General features: G+C 33.8%; 1 protein-coding gene across 1 annotated transcript in view; it reads left to right on the top strand.

Annotated features, from left to right (window-relative positions):
- Positions 1 to 18,985, top strand: part of LOC136037899 (peptidyl-glycine alpha-amidating monooxygenase-like) — an 89,321-nt gene that overhangs the window by 166 nt on the left and 70,170 nt on the right. Inside the window, exons 2-4 of the mRNA XM_065720753.1 lie at positions 10,338 to 10,500; positions 14,130 to 14,287; positions 18,647 to 18,862. Coding sequence (XP_065576825.1) covers positions 10,354 to 10,500; positions 14,130 to 14,287; positions 18,647 to 18,862 — 521 coding nt within the window. The 5' untranslated portion in view covers positions 10,338 to 10,353. The remainder of the gene's footprint in view (positions 1 to 10,337; positions 10,501 to 14,129; positions 14,288 to 18,646; positions 18,863 to 18,985) is intronic.

Raw genomic sequence — 18,985 nt, forward strand, 5'->3', positions numbered from 1 at the left:
ATGGAAACTAGAATTTTATAGGCTAGGCTAACAAAATTGCATTTCTTGCTGACGCAAAAAGAAACGAACTGCAGCATTAGATTTTGAGGTAAATGTATACAAGATATCATGTCTGAGGTAGGGGCAAGATGAACATACGAGCCTACTTGATCTCTTATTTATGTTCTTTCTAAATTTGAAAATTGTTTCACTTTCAAATGTACCCCCCCCCCTTTGTGATCCCATTTATAGCCTAGTACCTGTACATAGGTTCATACCAGGCAGTTGAGAATTGCTCAAACAAAATTCTCATTATGAATAATCACCATTCAAAAAAACTCAAAACTGTCTATCAGGAAGATATGCTAACTCTGCTGGAGATTAATGCTGCCAACAAGGATGAGAAGAATGAGGCATTCAGTTGATATGATCAACCATTGGAAAACTTGGGATATGTGTTAGGTTTACCCCACTGTCTGACTTCCACAAGCAATACTTGTATATGTGTTTTTGCTAAAAAATTGCTCCATATTTTTTGGGAAAATGGTATCTTAGGATATTCTAACATAAAAAAAAGGATCTAGATAGGTCAGAAGTCTGACAAAATTAGTTAAGAGCCTTAATTTTGGAGAAAAAATATTTATGTGAGTAATGTCATTTTTATATCAGGGTAAAATTCTAGTTAGTTGACTTTTTGCTACCTTGGAAAGGGTTTAGGCTAGTAACATTAAACTTACAGTGATGGGTCTACAGGCTAAAGTATGTCCTGGCAAGGTATTTCAAAGTACCCAACTCCACTCCTTCTCCCTCTAGAGGGCTCTGAAGTTTGCCTACATGACAGGTCTATTACTGGTAAAATTCTAGTCCATTGACTTCTTGCTATCTTGGAAAGTTGTTGGGCTAGAGAATTGAAACTTTCAGGGATGTGTCTACAGGCTAAAGTATATCCCGGGAAGTTATTTTGAGGTCCCTAACTAAGAGAGGCAAAACAGAAATTTAGTGGGAATAATAAGCACAAGTCCTAAATACATGATTGACATAACCATAACAGATATGCTCTCTTTTTGGGGAGTTTAGGGGGGGGGGGTTCATTTGAAAAAGTTAGAAAGATGTATTTGTAACTTACAAATGGGTAATCATATCTGAATAAAGTTTGATATTTAGAAGAATATTGTGCTTCAGAGCTCTTATTTTAAATCTTGACCAGATCCAGTGACATTAAGGAGAGTTGGATAGGGAAACTGGAAATCTTGGAAGGCATGAAAATTGAGGTATCTTTATCTTGCAAATGGGTGGTTGGATCTTAACAAAACTTGATATATAGAAAGATCTTATGTCTGAGATGCTTATACAGAAATTACTCTGTATATTAAAGGGGTTTTTCCTCCTCAATGCCCTGCTTTTTATGCTGAAGTTTGACACTTTCTGTTAAATTTACTTTTTAAAACAGTAAAAACCTTTAATGTAAAGAGTAGGGTTGAGGAGGAAAAGGCCCTTTCATATATAGAGTAATTTCTGTTCATTTTAAGTTTTAATGTTGCTCCTTACTTTCAGTTAAAAACGCATGTTTTTTATTTAATTTATACTGTAGTTTTATAAATATATATTTAAAATTATCAAAATAAACCAAAAATAAGCCCTTAATAAACATTAATCACAACACAACTATCCAGAAAAGAGGTTTTACAAAGGAAAGTAAAGAACCATATTAAACTTAAGACAAGCTTCAACACATTCCTATAATATTTAAAGCTCAATGTTTTGTGAGATACCAGGAAAGGAAAATATATAATTGATGAAAAAAATCAAATACTTGAGCAAATGAGGATTTTGTCAGCCAGTAGCAAAATATGAAGATGAAAATCAAGCAAATATTTCAACAAGGACCTCTGAATAATGGAAGTGTTTTCAAACAAAATGAAGTGATGAGGGTTATTGTGTAAAGATTGCTCAATTTGTGGCTGGACTTGTGTTAAATCTGGAATTTATTTATGTTGGTAGAAAACCAGGCATATATCCACTTGTGATGGCTGCAAGTTTGAAAGAAGAGAGTGTAATTTTAGAAAATCTATCTATCATAAAACATGGCTGGAATGCTCATGCCTCACTCTACAACAGAATTTTCAGTTTTTGGTGATGTGGCTTCAGACTAATGCTTCAAGGGAGAAATTGATATTCAATAATGTTGGTATTTCTAAACAAACAATTGTGGATTGGAGTATGTTCTGTAGAGAGGTTTGTATTTATGCTTGTCACTCAAGTACTGTTTGTTTGGGGGGAGAAGGAATAATTGTTGAGATAGATGAAGCAAAATTTAGCAAGTGTAAGTACAATTGTGATCAAATTATTGATGGTGTTTGGGTATTTGGTGGTATAGAGTGATCTACTGGAAATTCATTTATGGTTGCTGTGCCAGATAGAAATAGTGCTACGCTGTTGGGAATAATACATGACAGACTCCTGCCAGATACAACAATAATCAGTGACTGTTGGAGGGCCTATGACTGCCTAGCCCACCATGGCTTTCAGCATTTGCGTGTCAATCACAGCCTAAATTTTGTTGACCCTACAACATGAGCCCATACCCAAAATATAGATGAGACATGGAGGGAAGTGAGAGATAACATCCCCACTCATAGTAGAAGAGAAGAACATATGGAAGGATATCTTGCAGAGTATTATTTCAAAAAAAATATTCCATCAGATTGAGAATGCATTATTTCATTGATTACATATTGGAGCTTTATAACCCTTCATCAGGCTAAAATATAATTGGAGTCCAGACATTGAAATATAGCATAATCTTATAAATACTAGAGAGAGAAAACAGGTATAATTTCAACAAAAAGTAGAAAAAATACATTTTTTTGGAATAAATGAAACTTTGAATAATGATTTATTCTTCCCAGCAGTTTAAACTTGCCCCACATATTTGGATGATAAATTTGAGGAAGTTAATGTGAGTAACAGAGGGTTGAGATGTTTGAGGTTTTAAACAGTTAATTGATTTACCATTGAAAGAAGTTGATAGCAGAAATAAAAGGAAAGGATATTTTGATGAAATGAAAAATCATGATGGGAGGGTTGTTGCCTGGAACAGATGGAATTCCATTCAAAGCATGGAAGTAGTGTCTTCCACTCTTTACGCTAAAGTTTTTTACTGTTTTAAAAAGTAAAGTTAACAGAAAGAGTCAAACTTTAGCTTAAAAAGCAGGGCATTGAGGAGGAAAAACCCCTTTCATATACAGAGTAATTTCTGTATAAGCATCTATATTAAGCATCTCAGACATAAGATCTTTCTATATATCAAGTTTCATTAAGATCCAACCACCCATTTGCAAGATAAAGATGCCTCAATTTTCACGTCTTCCAATATTTCCGGTTTCCCCATCCAACTCCCCTCAATGTCACTGATTCTGGTTGGGATTTAAAATAAGAGCTCTGAAGCACAAGATCCTTCTAAATATCAAACTTCATTAAGATCTGATCACCCATTTGTAAGTTACAAATACATCTTTCTAATTTTCTTGAATTAACCCCCCGCCCCCCAAACTCCCCCAGAGAGAGCATATCCGTTACGGTTATGTCAATCATGTATTTTGGACTTGTGCTTATTTTTCCCACTAAATTCTGTTTTGCCTCTCTTCAGGTTTCTAAGAATCATTATTGGGCCTTCTTGAAGAAATTCACTTTCTCTATGGCATTATGATTTACAAAATAGATGTTATTGACACACATATAACATAAGCCTTACCCAAATTGTAGCAACAAATCATAATTTTGAGTGAGAAGCCCCTTAAAAGTTCAATGTCTTACCTGTATTACCCCTGTGAAAGCCATTTAAAGATAAGACGTTTCAAACAGGGGGTGCGTTTAAATGCCTACATTCCATTTTGAACTATACCATAAAAGGTAATAATTATTTTTCAATGCTGGTGAACTAATTATGGAATATAGTAGCTTAAAAAATAGTGAAAAGTTGAGTTTTTCTAAGGCAAGCAAGGATTTAAATTTGGGCTATATATTTGCACATTTGGGGGGGGGGGCAGGTAACCTGACATAAACTAATGTATTCCCCCCTTAATATGATAATATATAGACCAAATTGCATAATATATTATGCCCAAAACCTAGAGAAAGACAAATTAAGACTCAAACTAAATTGTAGAAAATAAGAGAAAAAGGTATCATTTTAAAGGGTCCATTTAGTTTCTGAGCAAAATGACAGTTATATTTTGAAAGAGCATAGGAAAGGTGTTAAGTGGTGTGTTTGTATAATTTATAGCTTGATAATCCAAATATCTCGATATTTATCACAAGATCTGCTCCCCCTTCTCTGCATAGGTACCATGCTTTCCCTATTTCATTTTAGAATAATTTTTCAATATAACTCTTATATTTTTGGACCTTTGAAAATTAAACAGAACAGCAAAAGAAAACAAAATTTAAACTCACTGTCTAAAATAACCCTCTTTGTGTTGATGTTCAAAATTATGCTGAACCTAAACATGTTCAAATGAAATTCTGTGCCATGAGTCACAAGATAATACTTGATGAAATAGTTGTCTTAGAAACATAATCCTTTCCTATCATATGATAGGATATGAAGTAAGGTCTGCAATTCAATGATTTATGTCTGTTTTTGATGTGTAGTAAATAATTTAAAAAAAAATGTTGGAAAGTAGTGAACAAATTATGTCAAGCTAAGTGAAAGTGATAGTTACTTGGGGTCGATTGTTACTAGTGATAAATCACTAGGGGTGGCAACCCTGAACAAAAGTGGATATTTGGGGAACCAATTTTTTTATTCAACAAGACAAAGTTTTGGGCAAATCCCTGAAAATTCAAGGATAGTGGAAGGACTAGTATTTTCAGACAAAATCTGCCAATAAATTTTATTAGGCTATGAAAACTGCCAAGTAGCATTACCACTATGTTACCCCACTTTTTGCATGACAGAGCACAACTTGTGTTTGGCAGCTTTTTCTTGAGCAAAAAGTATTTTTATATATAAAAATCGTATTATATATTTAATATATAATATAAATAATATGTATATTATATATGTGTTAGATTTTATATGTAAAAATAGTAGGAATTGTTAAGTGCATCCTTACATAGATTTATGTTGATTCAAGAATGTACAACAGCAATTTCTTTTAGCCCTTTTCAGTTACAATAAAGTTTTATAGTATTAAACATAACTCTTAATTTTTTTAACCTATGATAAGTTTCCTGAAATTTGCTTCTTTTTTCTATGTTCATGGAATTCAAAAATAGACATTGTTTAATAAAGAACCCCTTTCTTTGTGGACCACCTAAATATATTTTTCAACCACCAGTGTTCTCTTGACCACTGGTAGGCAACTGCTGCTCTAGAGGGCAGTGACCTTTGTAGATCTTTGTTCTATAAAATTGAAACCTTGAAAAATAGATCTTTGGCTTAAATGAATTACAACAATACTGTTTTCAGCTTCACAACTTTTCTCAACACAATATATGAGGTTTCTAAGATCTAGAAGCTCATTTCCTAAACTTAGAAAAAATCCATTAAAATGGCTTAAAATTCTACTCACATGACAGGAATTGCGTTTTTCACAACTAAAACCAAAGGAAAAAAAGTGATAACTGAAAAATAAGGTAAAATGTTGTTTTGTCAAAATAAAAATAGGCATAAAAAGGACCTGTCAAATAGGCAAATTTCCAAGACTTAGAAATCAGAAGAGGGTTTACATAGAAGCTAAGCAATACCATCCCATATTATATTTTTGGCCTTTGAGTCATTACTAAAAGTTTCATTCTCCCAACCTAGCCCCTTTCCAAGATAGAAAAAAGTAGCCAAACTAGAAATTTTACCCATAATTCCACAATGAGTCAGATGTTGACAAGAAATAAGGACCTAAAATGATGCAAATGAACTGAGCCATTAGAGTATTGTGTATAGCTTTGGGCTTCATGCAGCCCCATTAGAGGAGGAGAGGAGCTGGATTGTGACCATTATTTTTGGAATGAATGTTGAACATGAAGACATAATAGTGTTCCTATTTTGTTATTAGATTGTTTCCTTTAGGAATAGGAATCTCAATACAGATTACAGTATATGTTACCATGGTATATGTTTATTTTTTCAGATATAACAAGTTTAGTAAATTTATGGTAGTAAAGTTTGATAAAAGTAATATAACATCTGATTCCACTTTTTTTCAAATATAATAATCAAGACTGTTAAAATAGCAACAAAGACCACACTGCCTTTCCATAACAAACAAATACAAAGTTGAAACAATAGGAAATTTTTTTCAAGATAGTGGAAATCAATTCTGTGAATATCCCGGCCAAATGTCCAAGGGCTGTTTTCAGCACAATACAAGAAAGAGAATATGTATATATATACATATATATATATATATATATATATATATATATATATATATATATATATATATATATATATATATATATATATATATATATATATATATATATATATATATATATATAAATAAATAAACTTACATTAAAATGCAAGAATTAAAACTAATAATGTTTTTATTTAAAAACTTTTTAAAACAGCCCTAGCATCCTTACTTCAACAAAGTTCAACCAGGACTCAAGTTCAACCAAAGTCCATATTGCCCTGGTCTTCCCAATTACATATTATGGACCAATTATTAATGAAAATCAGCAGAAAAAAATAATGCGCTCACAAAATCATTGAACTACATTGGCTTGGGCTATATCTGGCTCAATTAAGAGAGAAGGGGTCTTGGATCCAATTCCACTTGCATGGATTATTTAATTTGGAAATAGCATTTAATTTGCCTGTAGTTCTAGTTGCTGAGCTTTCTATTATCTTTGATAGTAGTTGAATTAGATGAATGAAATTTCAAGGAATGGCCTAAATCCTAAATTATGATGCAGAATTGTCTTTTGAATTATCCACCTGTATCCCTTTTAAGGGCATTGACCTTTGCTGAACTTGGATAAACTTTTTTGTGTAAAGGTGAAATTCTCAAAAATAACTTCGTTCTGCAGCATAAATAGGGTGCACAGATAGTGTTTCCAATCTCATAGCTATGCTAAATTGTACAAGAAAGAAAAACGACTTTATAAGAAAGGTGATATGAGTGAGTGTTGGAGTCTGGTCTCTGTAGGTAGCAAATTACTTAGCAATATGATATTTTTTTTAGACTGAGAGATGCTGTATACAAAGATTTAAGAGAAGAACAGTGCAGTTTTTGAAAAGGTTGAGGATTTGTTGACCAAATTTTCACTCTCAGGTTAATAATTGAGCTGTGCCTTAGTTGTCAAACATATTTTGCCCTCAGTTTTATAGATTTTGAGCAAGCATTCGATTCTGTTGATAGAAAAGCTTTAGCAAAGGTCTTATCCTTATATGGTATACCAGACAAATGCATTAAAGTGATTAGTGCTATGTACAAGAATAACACTGCTGCACTCTAGGTAGGAAATGGGGTTAGCTGCTGGTTTTGTATTAATTCAGGAGTTAAACAGGGCTGTGTTCTATTTCCCTTAATATGGATCATTTTGATGGACATTGTCTTAATCAGCACAGGAAAGGCAATTGGAGACCATGGAATCAAATGGGGAGGAAAAACTCTCCCGGGTGTAGATTTTGGTGACATTTTAAGCATCCTAGATGAAAGTGTCAGCAAAATGAATGAACTTTTTAGAGGTTTTGCAAGTTCAGGGTGCTAGAATATGTTTGAAAATTAATGCTAAGAAGACTAAGTCACTAAGGCTAGGAATAAGTGAAGATGAAAAGGTGATGTTGGGTAACAAAAATATTGACTAGATGGACAGCTTCACTTACCTTGGTAGTATTATTAGTAAAGACGTTGGGAGGAGTGAAGATGTTAAAAATAGAATAGCCAAGGCTCAGGGTCTTTTTCACTGTTAAAAAAAGTTGGGAAGCATAGGAAGATAAGTCTGTAAATCAAGATTTGAATATTTGAAGGTACAGTGATGACAGTGATCAAATATGGCTCTGAAGCATGGGCATTCCAAAAAGCAGATGAAGATTTACTAGATGTTTTCCAGAGAAATTGCCTACAGATTGTTCTAGGTACCAGGCTGACTGACCATATTTCAGAGTTGGCTGTGAAAGAGTATTGTTCAATCCTGCTTTCTAGGGCTATAACAAAAGAAAGGTTGAGATGGCAATCTATCAACCTTTCAGCAATCTATCATCTGCATGTTCTGCAGATGATAGATTGCTGAAGATTGTCCTTTTCGGCCAACCATCTAGGGCTAAACGGAAAACAGGGCGTCCTCGTCTGGGGTGGGAGGATGTCATAAAGAAAGATTCGAAGGAAATGGGAACTTCGTGGGAGGGTGTAAAGAGGGAGGCTTTGAATAGATCGGGATGGAGGAGGAGTGTGCATAGCCGTGTTTGCCTCAGGCTGCTTTGTGCTGTGGTGAGTTTAGTTGTAGTAGTAGTAGATTATGCAAGATATATCTACACAATAAGCTCTTGTAAACTGAATTATGATAATTTTCTATACTTTTAGAATTCTAAAAATTAGCACTTTACTGAAAGTACAATAGTGATGCATCAAAGGATGTTATTGAAGAAGCAGAAAAGTCACCAAGCAGCCAGTATAAAAAAGACTAATTTCTTAATGCTTTCAGTAGTCATTTATCAGCAATGATATCAATGACTTTTGATATGTAATTGTAATTCTCTAAAAATTGGAGAATTATAATATTATAATTATATTATAGTACAAATTTTTTCTTGTTTTGTTCTCAAATGGAAACCCAAATGCATTGATGTAAATTAATGTCTTTTATTTGGATTGGCAATACAAGCCAAGGCTACTGGGCTTTATGCTTTCTTCTGTTTTTTTTTTTTTTTTGTAAATAAATTATGTCTCCATTGAAAAAATAAATACAATTATAACTCCTCAGATGATGTGGCTCTTTAAGTACATTGGTTTTCTGGTGTAATTTAAATTCAATGACTACTAATCAGGGAAAATGGCGTGTGGTCAATTATCTAGTGAATGTAGTAGCATACCAGTATTCTATTGGTGAACTTGTAATATCTTTTGTTGATTCTATTTGGGACCTTGATATTGTTTTTGATAATAAGTTGAGTTTTGATAAACAAGTATTAGCTGTATAACTTAAAGCCAATTACAGTTTGCTTCGTATCAAAAGAAGGTTTAACCTCCGAAGCTTTACTAAGCTGTATAAGACAATGACACAACCAATAGTTAAATACTGCACATCTGTATGGTATCCAACAAGAAAATCTGATTCACAGCTTATTTCAAAAGTACAAAACGGGCAGCAAGATTTGTTCCTTATTTGAAGTGCTTGCCATATGAGCTTAGACTAAGATATTTAAGCCTACTATCTTTGCGATTCAGGTGGGATAGATTAGACTTAGTTAATGCATTTTGAATTATTAAAGGTTTGATAATTTTTCTTAGTGATTCCTATCAATTTAGCCATTATTCACCCACACAGCAAAATTCATTAAAATTTTATCAGAAATGGGTTTTAATACAACCACAGAAGAGAAAATAATGAGGACTTCTTTCCCAAGACAGTGAACCAACAAAACCTATTGGAATATTTCGGTCCTATATCTATGGGCTGTCTTCAGCAAAGAAAATAATAAACAATAAAACACTTACAATAAAAGCTCTTGGCTAAAAATCCCTTTTTTTAAATAGCCTTGGCATCATTACTTCTTAACGAAAAGTTCAGCCAAGACTCTTGGTCTTGAGTATTGGCTGAACTCTGAACTACACATTGAAGAATTGACACATAGCTTGTAGACTTAAGCAGATAAATGACTTACTACTGGAAATCTGAGAATCCTCTGCAAGGATAAGCACCTTTAAAATGCACTGTTTCTAAAAGTTAAAATATGAGTAATGATATGTTGGGTAATATGTAATAATTTTAGCAGAAAAATATGGTACAGATTTATGTTTAGATCCTGAGGATTGCCTTGCAAAATAACAAATTCTTGAAATTCAGACTTCAAGCAAAACAATTGATTTCAGTTAAGATTAATCGCCAGAGCCTTTTAAGTAGGGAATTATAAAGATGATAATTTAGAGACATCTTTTAAGCATTCGTTTGTGTTGTACATTTGATCCAGAAAGTTCTCTTTACTCAGTAAAAATTTTAATGTTGAAAAAAGACATTCTACTTAACTTTCATCCTCAAAGTTTTTTTCTAAAGAACTGCATAAGAATACAAAATTTATTAAAAAAGGGGGAGATGGAGGTGAGTACATATAGATAAATGTACTGTGTATGTTAAGCCATGAACTATGATGAATAAGAAGTCATCATGCTTGCTATTCTTTTGCTGTTTAGGCAAGCGAAGCTCAAAATGATGAAGCTGGTGGTGGCTTTTACCTGTTTTATGCTGATTTGGGGCCATGAAGCCAATTCGTTGTCAAGGTTGCGTCATAGCAGTAAAACAAGATCAAACTCTCAACTCCTGAGTGTAAGAATGCCAGATGTAGTTCCGAAAATGGTGAGTTTAAATTTGATGCTCTAGACACAAGTGGTGTTCCTCAGGGTAATAGCTTTGACTCTGTTGTGGTTTCTATATATCAGTCTACCCTTTATGTATATTGATTAAAAAAAGAAAATCCACTTGTGGAAGTACTGAGTGAAGTTGAAACTTAAAATGAACAGTAATTATACTGTTTTTTTTTTCAGATCATGCAATAATTATCTCCAAAATTAGTTCAAGTAAACTGACTCGTGACATTTTCCAGTAACTCTATAATTGAACAAACTAGCTCTTTGGTGAAAAAAAAAATAAAACCAACCCCACAAAAAAGGAAGTTGTCTTAGGAGTAGAAACACCCATTAATAGCCTGTAGAAAATAAAAAAGTTGTTTATAAGGTTTTCAGTTATCTTTTGCCAGCCATGATAAATATAACTTCTATTATACATTATAATTCTCTAAAAAAAACCTCAGCAAGCTCAGTTTCAGTAAAGTGTTAGTTTTGTAAAAAATTTTTTATAGTTTATTAAATTAGTTTTTCCTTTTTTTTTACAAACACAAAATCCGAGAATTCAATATGTTTTTTCTTGTAAAATAGAAGATTAAATATGGATTTTACTTCCTACCTCCCTTAAACTTTCCCATAAGATATGCTCAACTGTCTTATGTGACTAAAAATTCCTAGTAGTATGTTGTCACTATTATCTTTGAGAATTTACGGGTAAAATAATAAACCATTTTCATGAAAATCAAAACAAATCAATGCCATTTTTTCGTTTGGCTCTTTTTCCAGCTATATTTTTAGTTTTAACTTAATAAGCAGACTAATCGAGGGTGGATACAAGATGTGGGATTATAAACCTCTAGTCAACGATTTTTGACCTTGAAAATTACAGTGTTACCCTTATTATGCTTCACAGCCTTTCCACTCTAGAAAAGATACCAAAAAGTCCCATTTTTGTTGCCATATGACACTTTACAATGCAGTTATTAAGTCGCATTATAAGAGACGCGTAGACAGAGGCAGTTGCTTTTAAATAAGCCATTAAATATTTCTCTTTGATCTTGCAGTAGCCTGGTATTCATGGCAAAAAAAGAATTAGAAATTAATGAGGAGATGCATGCTAACCATGTGAAAAAGTAATTACTGAAGAAGATAATTAACAACCTTGGCAATCAGTGTGGCATTAATATCATCATCAGCTTGTGATTAAATGGCAGAAAATGCCACTTTGCTTTCTAAAAACACCCCTCCCAACATTCTATGACCACGATTCAATATGATCACCCTAGGGATAAAACAAGAAAAAAAAGAGACACATCCATGCTGCAGAATAGTGATTTTCTTGTTGTTCAAGGTAGGGAATTATAAGTTTTGTGTACATATTTTCCAACAGTAACCTTTCTATTTAAATCTGACGCCACTTTGAGGGGTTTCAGGCTCTTTTTCAAATTTCCCATAAATTTGTTTTTCGCAATAGACTTTTATTTTCAAGATAATATCTGCAATTCCTGAACCAACTTCAAATGACAATTTTTCTTCGAAAGACAGTTTTTTTGAAAATGTGTCTTTAAAGTTTTAGATACTGTGGGCCATGGTTAGCTCTTTACTTGTCTTTACCTGCTGCATTTTACACAAAATAAACAACATTTACTTTTTTTGGTTTCCCCTTCGCAAACCAAAATGAATAAATGTGATAATAGATGAAAATGGCTATTTTATTTTGCATGAATCTTAAGACCTCGAAATGAGTTGACTGTATCTACATCTACAGCATCTGTCAAAAATATCTTGGTAAAAATTATGCACTTTGCCAAATCAAAATCTTGTGAGAAGAAATTTATTGTGATTTATTCCTGATTTGTGATATTACGTTTCTATTTTGGTAGTTTTATTTGTCTTTCTATTTGATTTTGTTTATTGCTTCTGAACTATATGTTTACGGTAACAATAGGTACACACATGAGCGCTAAACCACTAAATTATTCACTTAGCTTAAAAACACTTACTTAAGAAATTTGGTATTATACCATCTTTTTCTGTTGACATTTTGTGTGTTGACCTCATTGGTTCTTTCAAAAAGGATGATGACAGAGAATAGATGACGAGAAAGACGATCATATGATCAAAAGATGATTTTTATATTGACAGAGATTAAATAAAAAACTGTACTGTTGACGAAAATCTATATTAAACCTACAAAATATCTTTTTTTTTCTGTCAACAGGTTAAACAAAATGAGAATGGCTGAAGTAACTGGGAAATGTGGAACTTGAAAATCCAAGTAACGAATGTGGCCCCAAGCTTGGCTCCTTATTTGAGATAAGGGCCTCAGTCTGAACTTATATTTTTATATAAGATACCTCAGTTTTGATCTTCATCGCCTTAGGCTCCTATAAAGATTTGTGAAAAGCAAAGGGCCAGTCTTAAGACGAGTATTTTACATTATGTGGTAAATTGTTGTCAAATTTCTGTTGCATAAAATTCCGTTCAAATTCATAGGTATTTACAAGTAAAAAAAAAACTTCTGGATTATTGCCTTTTGTATACTGATATCAACTAGAGGAAACTTATTGAAGTTTACAGTTGATTCAAATTAAAACCTGAATTTTCCCCTAATTTGAAAATCTCCCCTAAGTTTTTGTATTTACACACCTAGAAAGAAAATATTCCAATTTATCCCAAAACTACCGTATAGTGGGTATGATCCTAATCTATTTAGAAAATTCCAATCCTTCCAATTTGTTAGCAGTGGTAAGCAGTTGGCACGCACCTGATTCAAAATTTTAACGCAATTAACATGTAATTTTAACTTAAAATAAAATATGTTCTTCTCCAAAGCTCTCTTTAATTATTTTATGGAAAAATAAACTAGTCAAAGCACTCATGTCAAACAGCTAAACACTGGTCTTCCAATCTGGTTTTTAATTCCTTTTGTATAAAGGGTGCTCTTTTTACCATGATTTTTTACCATGAAACAAAAATATGGATATGTACATGGGTAGGAAGTTGAATCATGTGAATTCCTGGAAGGCACATGCCCTGATCTGTAAGATGCACAAGGCACAATTTCAAAGTGTAAACAGTAATGACTGTAAGCATCTTCATGCTTGGATTCTACAAAACAAATAAGATTCATTTTGTATGTAATTTTTTTTGTTTTTGAAGAATGCTTAGAACCTTTGGCAAACGTGTGGGACCCTTGTTGACTATGTTTTTTTTTCAAGTGCCCCCTTATTAAATAACATGTAAAAAATCTGTGGTAGATTATATGTTTGGTAGAAATTTAGCATTAGTGTACGTAATTAGTTTTTTTTTGGTCTAATCAAATAAAGGTTATTTTCTTCTTAGCCGGAAATTTGATATATAATAATTCCAATACGCCACATCTTAGGTATTGCTGTGTTGTTCAAAATCATACAGTTCGTTGTAACTAACTACAAGCAAGGAGTGACACTGGCTAACAGTAACCGATACTGTAAAAAAATGGAGCGGCACATTAAGGAAGGGGCAGCTATTATCATATGTGGTATAGTTTCTGTTCTTCTTTTAATGTTGCTCTTTACCTTTATTTGAAAAGAATTTACTTTTTATCTAATTTAAAAATAAGCAGTAAGAGCTATATCATTATCTTCTGGCGTTTTCTAGGACGATGATTATTGGTGTACGTATCACGACCTTGATTCAGTTGCAAATGCTGCCTATATAACTCAATTTGAAGCAGCTGCTAATGGAAGCATTGCTCATCACATTATTTTATTTGGATGCTCTGATCTGTCAGATGACATGATTGAGGCAAGAGCATGGTAATTCTCTTTTCTTTTGCTATCTTATTTACTTTGTTCTTTAGATCTTGTCGTAGATAAGGAGAAGGAAGTGTCTCACACTTTTTTTAAAAATAAGGTGGAAAATGTTCCTCTTGTGGATTCTTGTCCACTAGTCTTGTTTGCGGTCTTCTTAGCATTCCAGAAGGGGGTGGGTAGTTATGATTGGGGGTAAAAAAAACACCGTACTTCAGAGGTTATCTGACTACAGGTATAAAAAAAACGTCCTAGGTATTTTATTAAATGTCGTAAGCCCATTTTATTATGTTTGAGAATGTTGCTTTGATTTCTAGGGACCAGGAATTAAAGCAACTTTTCGGGGAAACAATTTAAATTACGAAAATTGTGTTCAAAAACCTAGCTTTGAATAGAGATGCCGGTGAGTTTGGCTTCAATTTATGACAATTTACTATGGTCAGATAAAATTAAGTTCATTTCTGCCAATGCTTTTGACCTCTGCCCACCTGATAATTAACCTTCTCATTCAAATCAAGCTAATGAGCTGGAAACTGGGAAGTCAATGAGATTTGCTTCCGTAATTGCGTGAAAAAAAATAAGAGCATTAAATAATATATAATTATTTTGTTTTGTATATATATCGTTGTTTTAATTGTGTTATTATCTGCTGTGTTATTATCTGCTTGTGTTATTATTTGTACAGAACTTTCTCAGTGAATTGAATGACATTTATTGACAAAAGAAGTTACAATAAAACAAATTCCACATGCCATAGGCAGGAGCTGATGAGCACACACAAAAATAAATTATGTAGGTTTTATACGGTGCATTCAGATATCTATATATATAAAAATAAGTGGTCTGTGTGTCGATTGACGTCATGTTTGTGTGTCGACTGACGTCATGTTTGTCGACTGACGAAATTACAGATCGGGACACAAATGACGACCGGGACACCGGGACATAGGGAATATAAATGACGACCGGGACACTCAAAGAGAAAGCGACCGGGACACAAGGAATGTTCGATTAGCAATCACCATCAACAAAGCACCGGGACACAAATGACGACCGGAACACAGGGAATATAAATGACGACCGTGACACTCAAAGAGAAATTACAGACTGGGACACCGGGACACAAATGACGACCGGGACACAGGGAAACAACAACAACGGGGACGCCGGGGGGCACAGGGGGATATATAAATGACGACGGGGACACAGGGAATGTTCGATTAGCAATCACCATCAACAAAGCTCAAGGGCAATCATTAGAATAATGAGGTATAGATCTGAATACAGATTGTATTTCCCATGGACAATTATATGTTGCATGTTCAAGAGTCAGTAAACCTGACAATCTATTTATATGCACAGACAATGGGACAGCCAAGAATGTTGTATATCCGTAAGTTTTACGTAGTTAAAAATATATATATATATATATCTATCTATATTCACAGGTGGGACACAGGGACACAACTACAATGGCGCGTAACTAATAAAGCGCGTAACGACTTACGCGCGCGGGTGGGCTTGGGGGGGGGGGGTGTGAAGCGCCCCCACCAACTAGGTAGTTTAATATAAACAGTAATAATAATAGCAGGGGTTATAAAATTAACAGTAATGCTAGTAAAGGAAAACATAATAAGGTTCTGGAAAAATAGGAAACGGTTGAAGAAAAGAAAAAAAGAAAAGCCAAAAAAAAGGTAAAAAAAAATTAAAAGTATTGAGCTGGTAATTTATCACGATATTATCCTGCCTAGCATAATGTTTTTGGGGATTTTGGAATGGATAACTGTATTTTGTTTGTATATCTGTATTTAGCATAATAGTAGATTTAATATGTTGTATTTTTCGTTCGTTCCTAGCATGGAGCCTTACGAGAGAGACAACATTGAAGCTGTTTTTTATTTTTTTTTTTTTTTTTGGAGCTTATTTTTATTATTTTATGTTTTTATATAAGAAAATATTTCGGTAAAGGAACCATAGCAAAAGAAAAAACGTAATCAAACTTCATTATGTACCACCTGGGGCCCAAATATTAACTACTTGCAATGACTATTTAAAAAAAAAATCACTTGCATCCACATAATAATTGTGAAGATCCTGAAACTAAAATTTCTTAAATAAATATCCGAATTAAAAACTATTTTTGTACAAAATTTAGAAGCCTTATTCGTCATCTATAAAATAATCAAAATGTGAATCAGTCCTTCTCGTTTTGGACAAGACAACGTCCCAACAACTGCAAAATTTACTCAGCTGAAACGTGACCCTTCATTGGCCATCTTCTACTAATCTGTACATGCATTCCCTTCTTAGGACTTTTCTTTCTTTTTAATTGTTTTTAAGCTCACTCTGATTACCTGTAAGGGGAAAATATCTGGGACTCAGTACTTTAGAAACGTTTTTGTTTGGTGCTTTGCGTTTATTTGGGAAAAATTTCTGTGTTGGGTTTCACTCAGGAAAACCCTCTGTCGGTTCCTTCAGAGGTAGGCCGAGGACGCACATAAAACATAGGGTAAATTGTACGCAAGCCTAGCATTTTTGCTTTCCTGGCTGCTCAAATCATTTGGAAGAAAAAGGAATTGGAATAAAAGTGTTTTTAGAAACTAGGTGACGTTGCTTGTGTATGTCCTTTGGGTAGAAGTGTATACGCGACTAACGCATCCATATTTTGTCTACAGACGGTTTAAACCCTTAATCACATTTAAACACTATTAAAAAGTCTTTGTTGTTTATCATTATTTTGAAATTACTATGATTTTTCTTTTTTATTTAAATTCAGGGGGAAATGTTTTAAAACGCTATAGATATAAAATTTTGAACATGGCTGCTGATTTTCAGTGCTTAACTTCTATAATTTTTGCATTTGTGAATCCAACTCTCATTCTTTTTGTGATCTTAGGTAACATTGGTTATCTTTAGTTCATCAGTCAGGAGTTTTTAGGAATGGGTATGGTATTTCGTCGATTGGAGATCTTTCCTCTTGGGGGGGGGGGCTTATAAAAACAATAAGGTTATATGATATACCACCATTTTCTAGGGGGGATAGTAGTGTAAGTAAGAATTATTTTAGAGGGATCCCTCTCCTTTCAACGTGGAGGTGCGCCATCGATCAGAGTAGGTGTTTGCTTATGCTAACTGGTGCCAAAACTGGGTGTAGCAAGTGAATGGCTCTTATATGTCCGACCCTTGTGGCTGAGGGGGGGGGGAGTGAATCAAAGGATTTTCTTAATGAAGGAAGGAGAAGGGGTCAGAAAGCAAAACAACTTTACATTTACACCAACCTTTTGAAAAGGGTTGGTTGTCTATTGTTTTGAGAGTGGGGTGGTGTTCCGCTTGTGGTGGAGGAAATGGTTCTATATTTCAGCGACGCACTCTTGAAATCTTTTAACGTTTAAAAAAATTACAGGTGCAAAAAGGTTCCACTCATGGCGAAGGATTGAAATATTTGCATAAGGACGGGGGTCAAAACACGAAAAAGTTCATATAAATTTTTTTTTAGAGGAATCCTTCGGACCAATCCCCCTCGTCACGCCTTGCTCCATCTTATGTATAGACATGTTAAGAAGCTCACTCACAGGAGGGGATATGTTTAAAGTTTTTTTTTATACCAAGTTCCAGGCATTCCACTTGATTATATCCTTGATCAGATCAGTTTTTCAGCATTTAAAGCTTGGTAGACTAAATGATACCTTTGTGCGAAAGGTTTCTTGCCGAGTATCCATCGGGGAAAAATAAGAATATTCAAAATTTCAGATACTTATGAAAAACCACTTTTATTTGCATCAAACCTCCGTAATCTTCCATGAGTCTACTAGAAGATTTCCCCCCTCCCACTATCGAAAAATTTGACTTTGGCAGAATAGAAAGTAGTCATATTGTCATTTTTTATCCATAAAAAAAAAAATCGCAAGATATTCCTATTCTCTCCAGAAAACAGAGAATCATTGCTCTCTGATGTACAAATACATCAAGAAAACATTTTATAAAACGTGAATCGTGAGTTTTCTAACGCAGCTAATCTCGTTATGTTTTGAAATTCCGTGGAGCAGGTTCTTCTTAGGCAAAGAGGCGTGCGGCTGAGGTTCTAGATCTGCAATAATAAAGCTAATGTATGCGTGCACTGGGCTTTTCAGTTCTATTAAATGGGGATACTATTAACCAAATGTTGAAGAATGTGAATTTTATGAAGAAAGGTTGCACACCCCATTTTTCTAAAATCTTGAACCAGAGGGTAGGCTGAGAGGTCAGCCGTTTGCCATAAATTATATTCACAAATCTCCTTATGTTTCTCCTTATGTTCTAGAGATCCTGCTCTTTTCATAATTAAACTAACAATGTGGGCTATTAATATTAGATCTTACATTGCAGGAGGTGCTTGGAAGGTAATATATGCACTGGTCAGGAAAGTATTCTTTTTGCCTGGGCAAAAAATGCCGATCCAACACGGCTTCCTCCGCAAGTTGGCTTTGATGTTGGACGCGGAGTTGATAAGAGGTATCTTGTCATGCAGGTTCACTATGCCCACAAAGGAAATGAGCATACGAAAGATTCTTCAGGCTTGAATTTGGCTGTGACAGCATCACCGTAAGTAGAAAGTCTGTTGAAAAGCAAGCATGTTATCTTATGTTATGTTATGCACATATTATATTAAAATAAGGGATAAGAGAATCTTTGTTCCCAAATATTCGTTATCATAAGCTTAGATGA

The sequence above is a fragment of the Artemia franciscana genome, chromosome 17 (genome assembly GCF_032884065.1).
Source record: "Artemia franciscana chromosome 17, ASM3288406v1, whole genome shotgun sequence".
NCBI lineage: Eukaryota > Metazoa > Arthropoda > Branchiopoda > Anostraca > Artemiidae > Artemia > Artemia franciscana.